Here is a 19,735-nt window from a genome sequence, read left to right as displayed (position 1 = left end):
TGCTCTAAGGAAAGATACCCCAATTATCATGATGAGCTTTGCATTGCGCAAAGGGAATATCTGTTTCCTGTTGACATCAAATCACTATTCCTTGTCCATAATTTCTCCCATTCTAGTCCCTTTTAGACTTTGCTTTTCGTACTTATTTGAAGGAAAAATTGTTTGAGCTTTCTTGAATTGAAATTTGTCTGCAATTGAAAATTGGTTACCTCCATGTCAAGAAAATGACACCATTTAATATCACCAACTCAACCAAGACCAGGAAGATTGTCAATTAAGTTTCATATGCCAGTTATAAGACCTTAAGATTTGCTTCTATGACCAGAGATATCAAGTTGGTAATAAAAACTGGATAACAACGCTTCTATGAAGGCTGAAGAACTTAAAAAGGGGTCCAGCTGGTGAAGGGACAACTCTCGTTATTGACTCTTAACCTGACTATGTGCGGTATTTAAACGCCAAGATTGAAGACTCTGGAATTTCATTCGAGCTGAAGATTGCCACATAAACGTGAAACACGATTTTAACGTAACAAAAGCATTGTTCTGTTCTTACATCACATCATTAGGATTTGGAAACAAAGTTGACACTAAGGACGTTGCAATTTCCAATCAGACTGCCTCCCTGCTTGTATTATAGACTACAACAGAGAAAATAAAGGTCAAGTTCTGTACAGAAGCAAGAAATTTTGATTTTGTATAGGCCAAAAGCAGAATGTTGAGGCGGGGAAAGTGCCGCCCCATACTAATCTGCTTCGAGATCAACATAACTTCCCGAGTTGATACAAATTCTAATGCCACCCTCTACAAGAACCCAAAGGAGAAAGGGGGGAAAAAATAAAACAAACAAGAATTAACAAATTCACCAGTTGAATCAAAGAGTCCAGAGGAAGAGCAAAAGAATATGGCCACAAATACCTTCCGAGCTTCTCTCTAGCTTTTGATCTTCAGCTCTGACTCTCAGATTTGTGCCCCAATTGATTTTTCTATGCCCAAAAGCATCCATTTGTTTCATCCTGAAACTTTACTATTGAGAGCTGTCCCAGAACTCACGTCTCTGTCCCCTCTTCAACTGTTGGAAGACTACCCTCTTTGACAAAGGCTGGATTAAGAAACTTGGAAATAAAAACCCATAATTTGTAAACGTCCTCAAAGTTGGTAAGAAACCCCAGAGATGCAGTGACCACCTCAATCCTCATGAACCCACCTTTTCCATTATGCTGCCCATTTTCCATTGGCCTACATAGAGTCGTATCTTCAAGGCTCAAAGCACCATGCTGCGGTTTTGTACTATCCAATATCCGTATGTGACTAAGAAAACCAATGCCAAGAGAGATACCTTCTCTTTCTGCAAGCTTCTGAACAACTTCTGGATTTATCAGCCCATGGTTTCTATCCCTAATGTTGAAAGCTACAGCTGCGCCCCTTTCATATTTTATTTTTGGGCCATAGATGTGAACAAGAAGCACTCTTCCTTCCCCATCTGGGCTGGGAAACCTTAGTTGAAGTAATGAGGTCACAAGCCAATTGATCAAAAATCTCAGCCTGATTGTGGTTTTATTGAGACCCAACATATTCACATGATCCAAATGCCGGCAAATAATCTCAGGTTCCCTCCTATCCCACTCTTGTCCATCTCCATATTCCCCATCACTGGTGTACTCTTCATCATCCAGGCTCGTTACAGATACTTCTCCTGGCTCCAGAGTATGAGTCATACGTTCTTTACGGTTGTCCTCCATACTAAACGACACCCTTCTTCCCCTGCTCGGATGTTCATTCTCTTCCAACCCAAAAAATCTACCACCAGCGTATCTATTCCCTTCCCTTCTTCCCAACAACCTGAATTCACCTTCTGTTTCTCTTCTTATAGCACTCTCTTTCATCTCTGAGCCAATTGCTGAGGTTGAGCCATTTGCTAGGCTATGATGCGCAGCAGTCAATGTTGAATTATTAAGCCGAGATCCATTTACATCATAATTTGACAAAGAACCAGCTGAAAGTGCATTGCCTGTTCCAGGTTCTTCCTCAATCTCTTGAACATGTGGATGATCAAAACCCTTTCTACCATTTCGCGGAGTGCAGTTTGTTTCTGCAAATTGTTCTTCTTCAGGGACCTCTTTAACACGGTCTAATTCCTGTGAAACAGACATAACTGCAGCATCAAATGACAGCATATGGTGGTCATCGTGTGGCCCCCCCTTGTCATCATACATTGGGCTGCCATATATCTTTGATGTTGGTTTTGGAGAGAGTCGCTTGTGGTTCTTCTTGCCAGAAAACCAGAAAGGTGGTAGAGGAGAGGACATTTTCTGTTTGTTATACTGACCTGCGGTATCTGACCCCAATGGACTTTGACCCAAATCAATCCAGAATGAGTTGTCTGATGATTCATCTTCACTAAAGACCGGGCTTTTCATTACTTCACCAACTGAAATACTTTCAGTTTCTTCAAATATAGTGCTCGTCCCATCTCTATCAGAACTGTTGTCCTGTTCCATTTCCGTCTCAAATACATCCCTCACCTGAGAAGAAGTGAATGCACCAGAAAATGCAGGCAACTGTGATCCTGGGCGAGTTTCTGTGGTTGTTTCAGCATTCCCAGCAACTTCATCATCTTCAATGCCAACCAGTCTGTCCAGACCATCAACAGAATCACTCAAATACAAAGGGTATTCAGGTGTAATTTTTACCATTCCAGACCCTGTACTTCCAGACTGATTCTGAAGGCTTCCCATCACAGATTTCTTGATAAGAAGACATCCAAAACCAGTTGGGTCATGCCCAAATACTCTGTAAAATGAAGTAATAATGAAATCAGGCCGAAACAAGGACAACCCAAGCGAATCCATATCTTTGGGACCCAATGACCCAGCATCAAGCAAGACATGCCAGTTGTTCTGCTGAGCCAGTGCCATCCATTGGTATGAATACTTGGCCCCAGTAACTCTTGACTGCACTGGAAACACAAACAAACCAACTGCAGAGTCCTTCTTCCTCCTCTTCTTACTTGAAATTTGCTTTCTCAAATCAGTGGAACAGAGTTTAAGAGTTGGCCATTTGAACCATGCGCTATAAACTTTTGCACCCTTTTCTTTGGCACTCTGAGCCATCCAACTCACAGACTGGCTTTCATAATCAAACATGGTCAACAACTTCTTATTGGTATGAAAAGGGTATGATTCTGCGAGCAATTTAAATGCGGAACCTCTACTGACAGTAAAAACAAGGCCATACTCATGCTCAGGGATGTTCAAATAATCCATAATTCTGGTCTTTATATCATGTTCCACAGTGCCTTTCTCAGCACCACCATAAAGAGCATGATTACTCAAATTTGCAGTTATCTCAGATAAGCTAAATGTAGAAGACTCCCAATAATGCAAAGTCTGAAGATATGAAAAAAGCCCAAATCCACAGTAATCGAGGCATACCTTTGGATTCAAATGTGCATACTCATCTGACCTTAGCTGATCAATCTTCTCCGAAGACTGGTACTTTGGGTACATTGTAAGGAACTTGGAGAAAGCCTCACGGAGGACAGGAATGGAATCTTCAGTCTCAAATATGCGTTCTGCTGCTAGGGCAGTGGCACGCAAGAATTCACGCTGGGCATGGAGTCTTGCCAGGGATCTTGATCGCCCAAGGCTCTCGTCCTGGTTTCCAAGTGTCTCAGACTCCATGTCTTGGGATTTGAAGAGAGACCCATCTTCAGATGCTTCTTCAAGAGCTTCCCTGAGTTTATGTTCTTGCAGTTTCCGAAGAATTGATGCGTTTTTCTTGATATCAAGATTGGATTCGGACCCATCTTTTTTCCTGCTCTTCTTATCCAAGATCAGAGCAGCACAATGAGATATGGGCTTCCACAGTGAAAGATGCATCAAAATTTTTTACTATATCAACAATCTGAGAGAGAACCAAGAAAGCAAACGTAGCTCAAGACTCAAGAAAACAGTTAGATTCTGTTGAGTTTAGCCCATCTACCAGAAACAGAGGAGGGTCAGTATCAAACCCTAGGGACTGTAACGAGAAAGAAAGGGTCTCGACTCTAGAATCAGATCAAGAAAACTGTAAATTTATATTTCTTCAAAAGTCCAACGGCAAATGAAGAATCGAAAAAAGAAAGAGAAACATACAGAATCTAAGAAATGTCAGCTTAGCTTCAAAGAATTTCAGGTGAAAACCCACAGAAACACAAAACCCAAAATTTAAATGACCCAATTCAACAAAGTCAAAGCCCCATTCCAGCGAAAAGTTAAACAAGGAAAACAAATTAGGAAGAAACCCAAGAAAGAGAGATAGTCAAACCCTAGAACCCAATATCCAGATCCCCAAATTTCGCAAAGAACCTCGCATCCAGCAAAAAACTCAGGAAGAAATATGAAGAAAAGGGCTTCAAGTAACCAAGACGATGAGTAGAAAAAAGCCCTTAAACCCTTAAAATCTGTGGATGAAGAATAGATGTCAAGAATCCATTAGCACACCTGAGAGAGCTCAAAAAGAACCTCTCTTCCTTGAGTTTCTCTCTCTTCACTGCAGCACAAATAAAAGCAGGCAAAGCAAACCCTTCTCCACATTAAATGCTCATTTACTATGCGACCAGTAAATCCAAAACAAAGACATGCCAGTATTGATAACCCCACTTTGCTTTCTCTCTCTATCTCAATTGACTCTCTCTCTCCTCCACCATAACCTCCCTTAACAAACAGTGAGAAAGGACATTGACTTTCACAACCAATTGTAAGTTCTATTTTTTTTCCCTCCCCTTCACCTATAATATATTAAGTAAATAATTATTATTAAGTGTTTGTTTCTTTTTTCAATTAATATTTTTTATTTCTATATATAAACTAAAATTACACTTTTGTGTTTTCTTAATAGAGAAGGATGAACTTAATCTAATTTTTTAATTGTAAAATATTTAATTATTGAAATGCATGAACAGAATATTTTTACTAATAATTTTAATGAAAATTTATTTTTTTAAATACAATCAGAATTTATATTATTAATATGATTGAAAAGATAAAAAATATATAATAAAATTTATTTATTAAATATATAAATTATATATATTTTTTAAAATTTTATGAGGAGTAAGTAAGAATTTTTAAAATTAAATAGTTAATTAAAATTTTCATTTAAAATGAGAGTTGAAATATAACAAAAGTAACATATATTTTTAAAAAAATAAAATAAAATTTACAAAAGAAATGGTATTATTATTATTATTATTATATATTTTGTGTACTGTGAGGGAACCACACAAGCATTTTCTTCAAGCGGTAATGACTAAAAGTCAAATAAGGAGCTTAGCTTTTAAAAAGCTGTTTTCTGTCCAAATTGGCAGGCTGTAGCCAATAAACCATCAAAGTCCCAACCCTTCAGCCTCTATCTTGATTAGGTGGGTGTTTTTGGTATTTAATAGCTTTTTTAAGTAAATTTCACAATAATAAATAAGAATACTCTCCATTTATTTTATTTTATAAAAAAAAAACAATTTTAAAATAAAAACTTTATATCAGATAAAATTTAAAATTGAAATCATGTATTACACCTAATTTAAATATAAAATATCTATAAAACAAATATTATAAATAAATTATTATTATTATTAACATAATAGCATATAATTAATTTAACTTGATTGAGTGATTAAAGGAAAATAATTTATTTGACATGTTTAATTTTGTGGTATGATAAATTGCAAATTTCAAGCATATAAATATCATTATTGTGTTAGGTTTTCAAGAATGTCTTGCAATAGGCAAAATGGATATGAATATCCAAATGAATGTGTTCTGATTTCAATAGGTTTTTGGATCTATTCAAGCTTTCTTAAATTTATCTATTTAGGTCTATGACTTTAAATTACTTTTTTTTAAAATATTATTTTAAATATTTAAAAAAAAACATAATTCAAAATGTTGATGAATTTTTGAATTTTTATAAATAAAATAAATCAAATTTAAATGAGTTTTAGTTGATAGTTCTTCAAATTAATACCAATAAATTTATTTAATAATATTAAAATTAATTAATTTATATTTTTTATTTAGATTCAATTTATTATTAAATTAAAATATATAATATATAATAAAATCTATTTATTAAATATATGATATTCATATATTTACGTATTAAATTAATAATAAATTAAGCCTAAATAATAATTTTTAAATAAATAAAATCAAAATGAGATTTTTTTTAAAATATTTAAGGAAAGAAGACATGATAAAAACTTGGCTAAGGAGAAGATCAAGTTTGAATTGAATTTGTTATTAATTTATTTATTCACATCTCACAAATCCTACTTTAGGTTAATTTAGGTCTGTCACCACAAAATGACATATTAGTCAACTTCTAGATGGAGATTATTAATTTATTTAAAAAAAATAAAATATTAATTAACAGTACTGTGCCTGGTTCACTGTCAATGTTTGCTTCTTTTGTTTAATGTATCCAACATACTAACCTAATAAAATATACAATTCAACAACTCTCAACTTGTTCATATGCTTCCACATCTTGTTGAATTTTGTATTTAATTTTTTTCTCTCCCTAATCAGTTTTCTTGCCCAATGGAGTCCAAAGAAAAGAAAAGAAAAGAAAATTCAATGGAGCCCAAAGGCAAAACCTGAAGGGCACAAGCAACTCTTTCACTGTTAGCAATAAAAAATATATATATATTTAGTAAAGGAATATTAATTTATATAATTAATTCCTTATATCAATGTTATGTGGGCATGATATGGCTATTAAAGATGTTAGGTGATGTGGGGGCTCATGTTCCTCATATGTTCCAAGATTTTATCTCCAATCTTTCAACCCATTTTCAAGTTTTAATTTGTTTTGTTTTACCCTGGATTGAGACACCTTTTTGATACAGAGTTAATTAGAATTGTCAAGTTCTTGGATTAAAAGATCTTTTTTTAATTAATCATCAAGAAATTAAAAAAAATATAATTAATACAATTGATAAAAATAAAAATGTTAATTATTGTCAATTAAATTTAATTGTATTAATAAATTAATATGAGAGAATATATTTTTAAAATTTTTGAAAATATGATTTAATTTTGATAAACATAAATTATTAGAGATACTCTTATTATAAGTAAAATATGGAATAAATTACTTTTTTATCTTTATATTATACCATAATTAATACTTATATTTTATTATTTTTACAAATAAATGTCGTTATATTCCAATTTTTTAGTCTATGGTTAAATTAATGAAATAGATAAAAAAAAAATACAAAAAAAAATTATGATTTTATGCTTTGACATGTGAGGGAAGAGATTGTGATTTATTTTTGTTAATTTAATATCATATATTTTATTTTATTAATAAATGTGATTAAAATCGTTAATTAACTTTAAATGATACTGATAAGACGAACACGTGTTTGTCATGCTAATGCTATTTAACTGTAACTAAAAGTTTATATCATATTTGTTAATATGTAAAAAATAAAATATTAAAATTGATAAAAATTAAATTACAGTATCTTATATATTAAAATATGAAATCATAAGGTTTTTTTTTTTACTTTTTTTTAAAAAATATATCATAAAATAATAAAAATTTAGGAATGAAAAAATAATTTACTCTAAAATGTATGTGTGTTTGAAAATAAATATGTGATATTATGTTGTGAAGTAATAAGGAAGAGCACAAAACTAGAGGAAGGCCACCTTAGGATTCCTCTGCTTATTGTAGTAGGACCAATGCACAAAACCCCACAAACTTCCTCCTAGAAAAAGCCAGCCAACTAGCTACATATATCAGTTTACTAGTTGAAATGGTAGTTAAGTATGCTTCCTAATTTATCATTATAAATTTAATTTTAATGATTAATATTTAAATACAATTGCTTAACTGGTTTGATCCTAAAAATATATTACTCATCTAATAGAGATAGTTTCGACTTTTGAGTTTCTATTCTTTTAATCTCCTTGCTAAATCTATTATAATCCGATTTAAAGGAGATAAACATAATTTTTTTATTTAATTCGGGTATATAAAGTTTTAATTCTAAATTAATTAATCTAATTTCGAATCAATCTAATACTGTTGTAAAATAAAAAAAAATAGACTAAAATAGTAATTAATTATTAGAAAATTTGTATGGAAAAACAAAGAGAAAATATAAGAAAATTGTCCCATGGAAAATAAAGATTGCATTATTTCTTAAAAAAAAAAAAGAAATAATATTATTTGGGAAGAAAAAAGGAAAAGAAAAATGAGTGATGATCAAGTTGTGAACACTAAAGAGTAATTATATTGACTAATGATATTAGGTTAATGGTCAAAATTAAATTATGACTCAGAAGGAAGCTGCAAGCGACTTCAAATCCTGAATTTCATCATCAGGAATATACTGTTCTTTCTCTAAGAAAATTCAGCTTTGAACTTGATTTCAATACTCACTTCACGTTTCATTCACGTGGGGATCACGTGCATCACTTGCCAATTGTTAACTTTGTTCTATTGTTTAAGGCTTGGCTTAACCTCAATTATCATCTTCCATTACTGCTCTGCAATTAGTTTGAGTATTTTTTTTATAGGAATCAAAATTGAGGGGCGATAATGAAGTAATCTCAAAATTGAGGGAGGATTACTAAAATTATGGTAATTTTAAAGAGGACTCAAATGTCAATTATTTTATATTAATATCAGAACTATATGTGAGACTTTCTTTTTCTTTAAAAAATTTCACATGTACAAAAGAAAAGTGCAAAACTAGATTGGGTCAAACACAGGAGTAGACAGCGTCAAAAGGGCTAAGGAATAATCATTTTTAGCAGTAAAAAAGAATGATGAGAGGAGAACCCAATTGCCTCTGCTCAAAAGCATCTGAGGAGCTGCCAAGCTTTTCTGCATGTTTCTTTAACAAGAAGAAGACAAAAGAAGAAATGGGTTGGCTGCCTAGGATGAAGTATCCCTCACTTTGCATGGAATGTGAAGTAAAATGATGTACTTATGTAGCAGAAAGACACTCTAGCTTTATCTAAGGTAAGTATAAGAAAGCACATTATGAATTAAAGATAATGAGTAGCAAAGCAAGAATTGAATTAAAGTGTTAGGTGAGCATCCATTATGCAATGGAAGCTACACTTTTTGGCATTTCTGCTCCAAAATGCTGGCTGTATCCTGCCCTTCATGGCCATATATATTATCAATATCATTATATTTATAGGACACTGAAAAAGAAATCAAACCCATGAGTCACTGTTTGCAGAGTTAGTGAGAGTGATTTTGTTCATGCATTGATAACAGAGTTTAGGACCCAACGCATTAAAGTTTTCATTATGATATAGAATTATGGATTCCATCCAGGCATCCACCCAAAACAGATTTGATTGGTTATTAGTGTCTGTGGCCAATCTTGGGCTGGGCCTCAAATATTTATGGCCTGTTAGGAGTGGATGAAGTTTTCTTAGAATTCTGTTTGGAAATTAATTTTTTTTTTATTGAAAATTAGAAAAATTAAAACTAGAATTGCATTATGTTTAAAAATCTCCATCTGAATTGTTCTGGTTGTTTGATGCAATTCGGTTTGGGAATTAGAAATTTAGAGATTTTAAGTCAAATGACAAATTATTAGCTAGTAGAACTTCGTCTAATATTCAAGGTCTATCTGGACTAAGCTGCTTCTACATGCAACACCATTTTGGATCCAAAAGAAGCTCTTGTCAAAATTAAGCTAAGCATTCATGGAACGCCAATATGCTAAAAGCAGCCTCAAACAACGCCTAAGGCACAAGTCTGGCGCACTGGCCCAAAAAAAATATCCTAAGCTCGCTGACACAAATATAAACAACAACATCCCTCCATCTTCATTTTGGTTTCTTCATGGGCCTCACCTTCTGCAATACTGTCTTCACAGGGCATGCTAAACTCCGTTTTTGTCAATGCCTTGGCCCATTCTACGCCTCTGCCGTAGTCTTCCGCCAATACTGTCTGGATTTGGTTCAGCAGTGCGTGCAGTTTTCTTCTTGAGCTTTGGACTAGTGTCCAAGATGATATTGCCATCAGTGCATTTGTCCTCCTCAACATGTAATTCCTCTTCTTTTGGCTCCTCTTGATTAGAAAACATATTCACAGATGGCTTAACATCAGAATTTTTCTCATTGACACCAGTTGGCTCCACATTACCTTGGCAATTGGTTTTCTGATGCCCTTGCCTCAATCTTGCAGCAATACTATCTAGGTTTGGCTTGAAGGCCAATGCCCTCTTCGTTTCAAGTTTCGGACAGCTTTCGAGTACAATATTGCAATTATCATGCTCTTCATCTGTAGATTGCAATTGCTGCTTTTTCTCACCTTTAAACTCACTCTCTCTTTCATCTTCAAATATAGGCGGCTTTGATAATCCTGCATGGCCATAACAAACGTCATGGTTGGCCTTTGAAGATTCCATATTCTCAGAATGTGCTTCAATTTCTCTCTTGCCTTCAGAGTTAGGCTCTGAAAATCCAAGGCACTCATTGGCCTCATGATTGACCTCTACAGATCCCATATTTGTCTGACCATCAGTGGTCAGATTTCTGCTGTTTGGTAGTTGTTTCTCTTTCTTAATCTTTAACTCATCATGTGTTGTGTCTTCATATTGTCCAATATTTTCATCATTGATAATTGGAGGTCTCTCAGATGGTATTTCCATATCTGAGAAGGGCAGTGACCTTTTTGCAGAAACTTGACTGACAGTCACTGAATCCTTTTCTGAAGTATTTTGTGAGCGTTGGGTTTGGATGAGATAATGCGCAACTGACTTGTAGCCCAAGCTTGAAATCTAAAAGATAGACCAAATTCTTGGTTCATTATAACTCCTGAAAAAAAAAAAAAAAAGAACCAGCATTTATATTTAGTAGAGTTACCTTACGGTAAAGAGCTCCAGTGGGAGCCCATCCTTTTGATTGCCGGCACAAACTGCAGTTGCAAATTCCACGACAGACAGGGCATATCCAATTTGGATTTTCTATGGCTTCAAGTACATGTTCCCCATATCTACTTGCCCAAAAATAGGATAGAAATGTTAGATTATTTTAAATTTTACAGGTTAAAGCTTACAAAAGTACAAAAACTGCAGAGCGGATAATATCAAACTAAAGAATCTTCAAAAAATAAACCTCATGTACAAACAATCTCCACAAAACTGTCCTTGGACCATCTTGCAGTTGCTGCAATGGGTACGATAACCAAGAGTTTTCTGCCTGTTAACAAGCACCCTTTCAAGCTTGTAAATGATTGAAATTACATAGATTATAAAAGAATTTGATTTGAAAACCAAACTGCATATAACATTACAGCTACATAATAAGCAAAATAAGACAGCAGGGGAACTTCATTGTCAAATGGGTATATCATATTTTGAACTTTCAAAAAAAAAAAAAACTCAATCAAGTTTACAGCTAACACCACATTCATAATAAACCATATTAAAATGTTTTAATCAACAACTTGATAATGTTGCACTAGCTAGTACCACCATTTAAAGTATGTTTGCATCCACCTTTGAGCTCCAAGCCACCTCCAATACTATCACAACACCCCACATTCACCAAACTATCATTATTTCTTCATTCAACTGCGACAATAGTATGCTAGTGCTGATACAAGCAAGAGAACCACTTCGCTAACTATTGCACAGGCTTTAAAATATGTTTTTAGAATGTTTGAGGTAAAAGGATGTCAATTATAAATGGCAATGCTACACTATTAGAAAGCATGCGCATTGAACCATGCACAATGGTATTATATGGTTTTCCTCACAAAACTTATCATTGTACACTCAAACAGTAAGTTCAACACATTGCCACATTTTATCATAACTTGATAAAGGCAGTTGGTGCACTCACCTACATTGATGGCAAGTCTTTCCCTTAACCTGATCATAAATACGTTTTCCATCCTTTCCGTACCCATCCACAAATAGCGCCCAGCTCCTCTCAGTGTTGCCCAACAGCTTCTCATGCTTTTCAGTGTAAACCTCTGGCTTTGAACCCACCTCTAGTCTCACATCCTCGTCCTCCAATAGCCCATTCTTCTTTGCCAATACCGCTTCTGAATAGCTAACAGGCGTCGCATTGTGCAACCTAAACCCACTCCAAAGATATAGAAAGACAAACACTCGAATAAACAATCAATCAATCATCAAAACTTGAAAAAAAATCTTGAAACCAAAATAGGCTAAAGAGACAAAGAAGACTCCTTTAACATTTAAGAAGCATCCAATATTTTGGGATTACAGTTACCTTACCTGAATTCCAATTTCCACAGGCAGAAACGTTTCTCACAAATCACAGACACACTTAAATGAAAAAACTTCAATTGATTTAAACAGGCACATAAAACCCAGTTCACTAAAGATTGTGGTGAAGCCATATTCAATGAAAAACAACCAAAAGCTCAAAATCCAAACAATACACGTCGCAAAAGCAAGGACAATGCCAAGTCAAATATTCACAATAAATGGTCAAACAAAAAAAGAGAATATCAAATTACCTTGAGGAACGGCGAAGAGGTCCAGATTGCTGCAGAGGAGAGGGATGTTTTGCTGAGGATGGGTTATTTCTTGGGGTGCGTTTAGAAGCAGTGAGGGAGTGGAGCTTGAGAGAGAGATCCACCAGACCGAGTTTCTGCATTCTTTCGCGGTTTGACTTGATTCTCTCTTCTCTGGAAAGCTCATAGGGCGACATCTTTGGGCTTTGGTCATCGTTGATTAGCGAATTAGGGTTTGTGTTGGCTTCTACAGATTGTGTTTCCCTCTTTCCCATGGTGGTGCTCTGGGCTGCGTGTCACTTCACTCTCAGTGGCAGTGCCAGTGGGTGCTCTTCCAACGGTCCAGCTTTGAGCTTAAATACGGGGAAGTAAGAGAGGGAAAAGGGAAAGTTGGGTTTTATATTTTCTAAATGCCATTAATGCCCTTCTAGTGGTCACAAAGTCTAGACAAAAACGGCATCGTATTTATTTCCCACTAAAGAATTTTATCTAAAGAGGCTTTTATTTTCCAATATTGCTCAAGTTTGCTGGGCTTTAAGGCTTAGCCCATCTGACGATGAATTTGAGGACTTCATTGGTAATGACCTTAAACCAAACACCACCTAAGTTCCCTCCTTCCTATAAGAACATTCTCAATTTCAATTTTAAGCGTCACCTTGATTAAATTTAATGCACTTTCTTTGACCTTCAAGTAAACCCATTTACGTATTGCAAAAGCAAAATCCAAAACTTCATACCACGCAGAGAATTTTCCAACAATGTTGATAAACTACCCCCTCATGCACATTTTTTACCACTTTCCACTCTCCAATATTAAAGAGTCATACCAAATGCGCCTTCACTAGATCAATCTTGCAAGTTTCACCAATGGATTCTTTCTTTTTCTCTGTCCCAACATGGTCACTTATATACTCCCTCTAGGGCTTCTTTTTTGGAGCATCACTAGAGAAGCCTAAACATGGCCTTAAACACTCACCCCCTGGCCTTCTTGCTTCTTTTTGTTCTTGCCAACTTCTTGAGCTATTACCCTTGTAAGGCAGCTAATGATGACGATAATTCTAAACTTGGAGCTTCTTTTATCTTTGGTGATTCTCTGGTTGATGCTGGAAACAATAACTATTTACCAACTCTTTCTAGGGCAAATATCCCTCCTAATGGGATTGATTTTAAAGCCTCCGGAGGAAACCCTACCGGCCGGTACACCAATGGAAGAACCATTGGTGATATTATAGGTAATTATAATTAATTAAGCTGAATTTTCTTGCTAATTACTAAATACTTCCAATGATTGTTTGTAGTTATTGCTTAATTATTAATTTTTTGTTAATTTATTGTTTTTAATTAGGGGAGGAACTAGGGCTACCAAACTATGCTATCCCATTTCTAGCCCCAAATTCCACTGGAAAAGCTATATTATATGGTGTAAATTATGCTTCAGGAGGAGGAGGGATTTTGAATGCAACCGGAAGAATATTTGTTAGCACTCAATAACTCCACATATATATATATATATATATATATATAGACATGATTTCCAAATTAATAGTAAATATATGTATTTATTATGGATGTTGCAGGTTAACAGGCTAGGAATGGATATTCAAATAGACTATTACAACATTACTAGAAAAGAGTTTGATAAATTGCTGGGTCCATCCAAGGCAAGAGATTACATTATGAAGAAATCAATTTTCTCCATCACTGTTGGAGCAAATGATTTCCTAAACAATTACCTACTTCCAGTCCTCTCAGTTGGGGCAAGAATTAGTCAAAGTCCTGATGCATTCATTGATGATATGCTTAATCACTTAAGAGGCCAACTTACTGTGAGTAAAATTAATTAAAATTATGCAATTATGTTTCAAAATGGTTATTAATGTACTAATTATTCTTGGCAGAGACTATATCAATTGGATGCTAGAAAATTTGTTATCGGAAATGTCGGACCGATCGGCTGCATACCCTATCAGAAGACTATAAATCAACTGAAAGAGAATGAATGTGTGGGATTAGCTAATAAATTAGCAGTTCAATACAATGGCAGATTGAAGGATTTACTTGCTGAATTGAACGATAATCTTCCTGGAGCTACGTTTGTTCATGCCAATGTCTATGATCTAGTCATGGAACTCATCACAAATTATGACAAATATGGTAACTAATATAAAGATAGAATATTTGTATGCTTTTCTTGAACTTTTATCTTGAAACTCTTTGGTATTAAAACAACATCACATATGTGTATGCAGGATTTACAACTGCAACAAGAGCTTGCTGTGGAAATGGAGGGCAATTTGCTGGGATAATTCCATGTGGACCTACCTCAACTATGTGCCAAGATCGGTCCACGCATGTGTTCTGGGATCCTTACCATCCCAGTGAGGCTGCAAACATTCTACTTGCCAAGCAACTGCTGGATGGAGATAAAAGATATATATCTCCTATGAATCTAAGGCAACTCAGAGAGCTTTGATTATAAAAAGATTTCTGTTTCTGTATGTGTGTGCAATATTCCAATTTCTCCTTATATCAACAGGGTTTTGCTCTACCCATATGGTAAACTTATCTTCTACAAACAAAACTTCCCCTTGTTTTCTTGTTTTGTTTTTACTTTTCATGTTCGCCTGCAGTACATACAGTTTTGAGAATTGGAGTTTCACCACACTTTGGCTTTAATGATATTAAAATTGTTTTAAGGTTTTTGAAGTATTCAGTTTAATCTCATTAAAATCAAATGAAGAAAGAAGGCAGTAGCTTTTGGCATTTTGCTAGTTTAATTCAAAGTTAGTTGAGGATTTGAGGGGGGTGTGAAAAATGGGCAGCATCCAGGGCCAAATCAAATGAAATACATAGATGTGTATAAGATTAGTAGTATTTCAATCGTGAGACTGACCAACTACCTTGGGCCTACTCCAAGAAACGCAGTGAAGTAGGTTGCCTAGCTATGATTATGTCTTCTCTTCCACTAACAACACATATATCACAAGAAATTCTGACCAATCAAGAATCTGGATTAGGTGGAAAATTAAAATCACCCTAATTAATAATCTAATCTAATTTTACTTAAATATAAATACATAAATAAATTCTTCTTAACCTTTTATTTATATCTTCATTTATGGACATTGAAATTTGAGAAAAGTACATTTTATTATTATATGGCTCGCACATTTTATTAAGAGAGAGACAGAGAGAGAGAGAGAGAGGTATATTTTATTTTAATTAAGAAAAATAAAATTCACCATTTATGAATGAAAAACTTGGGGGAGTGGAATCACAAATACAATGCTGAATGCATGGAGCACAAAGAAAATGCCAAAAAGAAAAAAGGAGTTTCTGAAGCAGAGGAGAGAGAGGGAATTGAATCAGAATTGGAATTGGAATTGGAATTGTCAGCTATTATTGGCGACCGAATGAGCAGTAGTAAGGGGCGGAAGAGGACAGAGGGAAGGCAAGACCCTCAACAATTTAATATTCTCTTGAAAGCGACACATGATGTTGTCATCTAGACATTAGATGTCTAACTGAGGCCGCGCATGCCACCGGAGAGAATACCCACCACCATCATCCACCGACAGCCTGACACCTCTCTTTCCATCTTAACCGGACCCCACGCTCTGACTTCTTGACTTCAATTTTTTAAGTATTATAATTTGAGTAAGATTTTAAAATTAAATTTTAATTAAATTTAATTTAAGCTAAGATTCATTTCATAGCCGAATTGTTTGATTTTTGAGTTTGCTTAAAAAAAGGTACAAAATTTTTGGTCCAGTATTGGTGTAAGGGAGCTAAATGGAAGAAAAAAGAGCAAAGCTATAGCCAACTTTTGTTGGGAATTTAAGTGAATCTTATTTTTAGTTACTTTTGGTATGTTTTGGTCTCCATCTGATATGTACCCATTTGCATATATATATATATATATATATATATATATATATATATATATATATTCAAGGACTTCCATGCACAAAATCTTTTTCTTGTTTCCAAGGAGTTAGCTTAAAGTGGTAAATTTATAATCAATAACATTAAAATTTTATTTGTTTGTTATTGTTATTTGCCACTTAGCTTTTATTCCAGATGAGATGGGTATTCATTAATTAATATAATACAGAAAGTATATATTAAAAGAAAAAGGTGAAATGTTGATATTTCATGTTTAGGCCATGCAATTCCATGTGAAACGACGTGGATCTCTCATCTAATGAAATCAACGTTGGCTCTGTGCGTGCTTTGCATGGTATCACATGCACAAATAATTAATTATTATAGAATAGAAAGAAATATATAAAGTTAAATATTGATGGCAGAAAAATTGTGAAAATTACCATGATAAATCATGCAAACTTTGACTAACAGCCGTGGGATCAGAGCACAGCCAGAAGAAGAAAAGAATCGACGGTGAGAATGGAAGGATGGGAACAGTGTAGTTTGGTGAGGAGAACAGTGAAGCGAGAAATGCGGGAAGAGATTGGAGAGGGTAGTACGGAGGGGGAATCTGATGCGGACATGACGCGTCCGAAATCAGAGGGAAGACCCAATTATTGCATCCACGCTGCCCCGACATCCATGATTCTGTCGGTCTTACCACCACCTCCCTCCTCTCGCATCACTCGTCCCTCTCATTCTCTTGTCTTTTCCTTACCTACCCGCTTAGCCTATTTAAGTTTTAGTCACCTTTTTTTTTTTTAATTATAATTAATTCTTAAAATCCAACTTACAAAATAATGACTAATATAAGTTTAGAAACGATATAATTTCTAAATATTATTTTCTTGATAATTTAATTATCATATTTTAATTTTAATAATAAATTTATTTTCAAAATTCATTGATTATAGATAAGAGTGTATAAACGATCGGTTCGATTTTCAATTTAATAAAATTGATAAAATTGAAAATCAAAAATTTTAAAAATCGAACCAAATAGATCACTAAGAGACAATCGAATCAAATAAATCAATAAATATCGGTTCGGTTCAATTTTAAAATGATCAAATTAAATTTTATAAGATTTCATATTTTTAGCATTAAATCTCAATAATAAAAATATTAAAAAAAAACTTAGAAAACATAACTAAAAAATGTTAGGATTTTCTATATATATTAGTAATTTTGATTCGGTTCGATTTTTTGATTTAAATTGAAATCTGCTCACCTCTAATTAAGAGACTAATTTATTAATAAAACTAAAATATGAGAATTAAATAGTTAACGAAAATAATATTTAAACTTATATCAGGTATTAATTTGAGAATTTTATTAAATTCTAAAGACTTTATTGTAATTTATTTTTTTAATTGAAAAAATAAAAACCTTTGGAAATATTAGTCATTGTCTCATTTAATTCAGACATAATCAATCAAAAATTGTTGAAAAATGAACATCTATCTACAAAATTACAAGTTTTAGGTCTTAATCCAAAGAGTTATAGTCAAATGGAGTCCATAATGAAATATCACACATAAGTCACAATTTGAATAGAGAAAATTAAATCTAATGATAAAAAAAATAGTGTAAATTATATGTATATAAAAAAAAATATTGGGCATGTAAGATTTGAGTAATCATGGAATTAAGCTAAGATGTATAGGATCATGTGCAGCCCACAAAATCTATGCAATTTGGGAATTTAATATGAATTAGTTTTATCATCTCTTGATTAGTGTATTAATTATGTATGGCATAATTTTATTATTTTTTTTAATATATGAGTGAGTAGGGAAGAAAGAAGGTGAAGCTGACACTTACACATCATTGGCCATATGCACTCATCTGTTTCAAATGATTGCATTTTTGTGTTGGATGACAATTTCTATTTTTTTAAAAAAGCAAAGTTGGAATTTCCTCACATGGTGCAGAAAATTCTGTGAGCTGCAATCCACTTGCATTATTTATTTACCAAATCTTCCTGTGATTTTAGGTAGGGATGAATATGGGTTGGTTTGATCGGATTTAATGTATGTTATCAAATTAAATTAAAAAAATTTATTTTTGATAATATTCAAATCAACATCAATAAATTGAATTATATGTTCGATTTTTATATTAATTGATTTGGGCTTAGTTTTAATGGTTTTTACTTATTTTAATATTTTTTAGATTGTTATGATTCAATTCTTATTAAATTTTTTTATATACATGTTATCATACATTAATTGAAAAAAAATATTAACTTAAGATATATTATTCAATAAAAATAAATAAAAATAAAAAAAGAAATATAATTTTTCACGTGTGTGTATATATATATATATATATATATATATTAAGTTTTGATTTAATTTTTACTATGTTAACTCGAAACTCAAATAAAAAAATTGATTTATAATTATTTTTAAATTACAATTAATATTTAAATATATAAAGTCATAATTTCAGTTTGGATTTATTCAAGTTAATCAGTTGATTATTTTGATAATTTCTCTCTACATTCTTAATTTTAGGTATACATATATTATATTGAGATGGATTCAAGTGATTTATAAATATATAAAATTAAATTGATTCGGGTATTATCGTTATTCCATTTTCAATTTGATTCAAATTAAAAAATCATTGATTAATTCTAATACAATTATGAAATGAACCGATATCACGACGACATTGAAGTGAAGGTAAGGACAGGTGCATTTGTATAAACCGAAGAGGGGGAAGAAAAACAATAAAAAAGAGAAGGGTTTCTGTCTTTGTATTATTGAATTTGGAATGTAGCTTGAGATACCTTGTTTGCCCCAAATTCTAGCTACTCGTACCACCCTTATCAAAGCCACTCCATTTCCAATTAATGGCAACTAAAAACAAGTGATTTATGGCCATTCAGCAACGTTGGCATTTTCTGTTTCTCATTTTTCAAATCACAGAAATTAAAAACGTGTTTGATTTTTTGATTGTTCACTGTAAATTGATTTTGGGACAGAATCGTTGATTCAACTGACTTTACGGTTTGATTTGATTTCGAAACAATTTTGGTTCAATTTTAAGTATTATTATCTTTATCTATTTTAATTTGTTACTTTTTAAAAAATATTTTGTCTAAATTTATCTATTTGAGAAAATTAAAGTGCATTAATTATTATTTATTTTAATTTTACCCTTATCTCTATTAACTACAATAATTATTTTTATAATTTTCTCTAACTTATTTAATTATCTCATTTTATTTCTTTTAATTATGTGAGATAAAAGTAATTTAGTTAAATCATAGATAATTTGTTATAATCTAT

The 19,735-nt window shown here is 33.0% G+C and overlaps 3 protein-coding genes across 4 annotated transcripts; 1 reads left to right on the top strand and 2 right to left on the bottom strand.

Moving 5' to 3' along the window:
• Window positions 1–604: 604 nt before the first annotated feature.
• LOC110664376 (uncharacterized) lies at window positions 605–4,675 on the bottom strand. Its single transcript, XM_058154542.1, has one exon. It carries the CDS (start codon window positions 3,878–3,880, stop codon window positions 1,049–1,051), a length of 2,832 nt encoding a protein of 943 aa, XP_058010525.1. The 5' UTR covers window positions 3,881–4,675; the 3' UTR covers window positions 605–1,048.
• A 4,925-nt stretch (window positions 4,676–9,600) lies between these two features.
• Window positions 9,601–12,883, bottom strand: LOC110664378 (uncharacterized). Of its 2 annotated transcripts, XM_058154540.1 has the most exons (5): window positions 12,513–12,882; window positions 11,867–12,103; window positions 11,138–11,221; window positions 10,886–11,015; window positions 9,601–10,800 (listed from the first exon to the last, which is right to left on the bottom strand). In XM_058154540.1, the coding sequence occupies exons 1-5, from the start codon at window positions 12,782–12,784 to the stop codon at window positions 9,901–9,903; spliced, it is 1,623 nt and encodes a 540-aa protein (XP_058010523.1). In that variant the 5' UTR covers window positions 12,785–12,882; the 3' UTR covers window positions 9,601–9,900. The 2 variants fall into 2 exon arrangements, with proteins under 2 accessions (XP_058010523.1, XP_058010524.1); XM_058154541.1 differs by lacking the exon at window positions 11,138–11,221 and having other exon boundaries at window positions 12,513–12,883.
• Window positions 12,884–13,369: 486 nt separating this feature from the next.
• LOC110664379 (GDSL esterase/lipase At2g23540) lies at window positions 13,370–15,205 on the top strand. The gene is made up of 5 exons (XM_021824033.2): window positions 13,370–13,741; window positions 13,855–13,985; window positions 14,087–14,335; window positions 14,408–14,663; window positions 14,759–15,205. The coding sequence occupies exons 1-5, from the start codon at window positions 13,468–13,470 to the stop codon at window positions 14,980–14,982; spliced, it is 1,134 nt and encodes a 377-aa protein (XP_021679725.2). The 5' UTR covers window positions 13,370–13,467; the 3' UTR covers window positions 14,983–15,205.
• Window positions 15,206–19,735: the final 4,530 nt, after the last annotated feature.

The sequence above is a fragment of the Hevea brasiliensis genome, chromosome 10 (genome assembly GCF_030052815.1).
Source record: "Hevea brasiliensis isolate MT/VB/25A 57/8 chromosome 10, ASM3005281v1, whole genome shotgun sequence".
NCBI lineage: Eukaryota > Viridiplantae > Streptophyta > Magnoliopsida > Malpighiales > Euphorbiaceae > Hevea > Hevea brasiliensis.
Note: the sequence above shows the minus strand (reverse complement) of the source record. Positions and strands in the feature narration are given on the sequence as shown.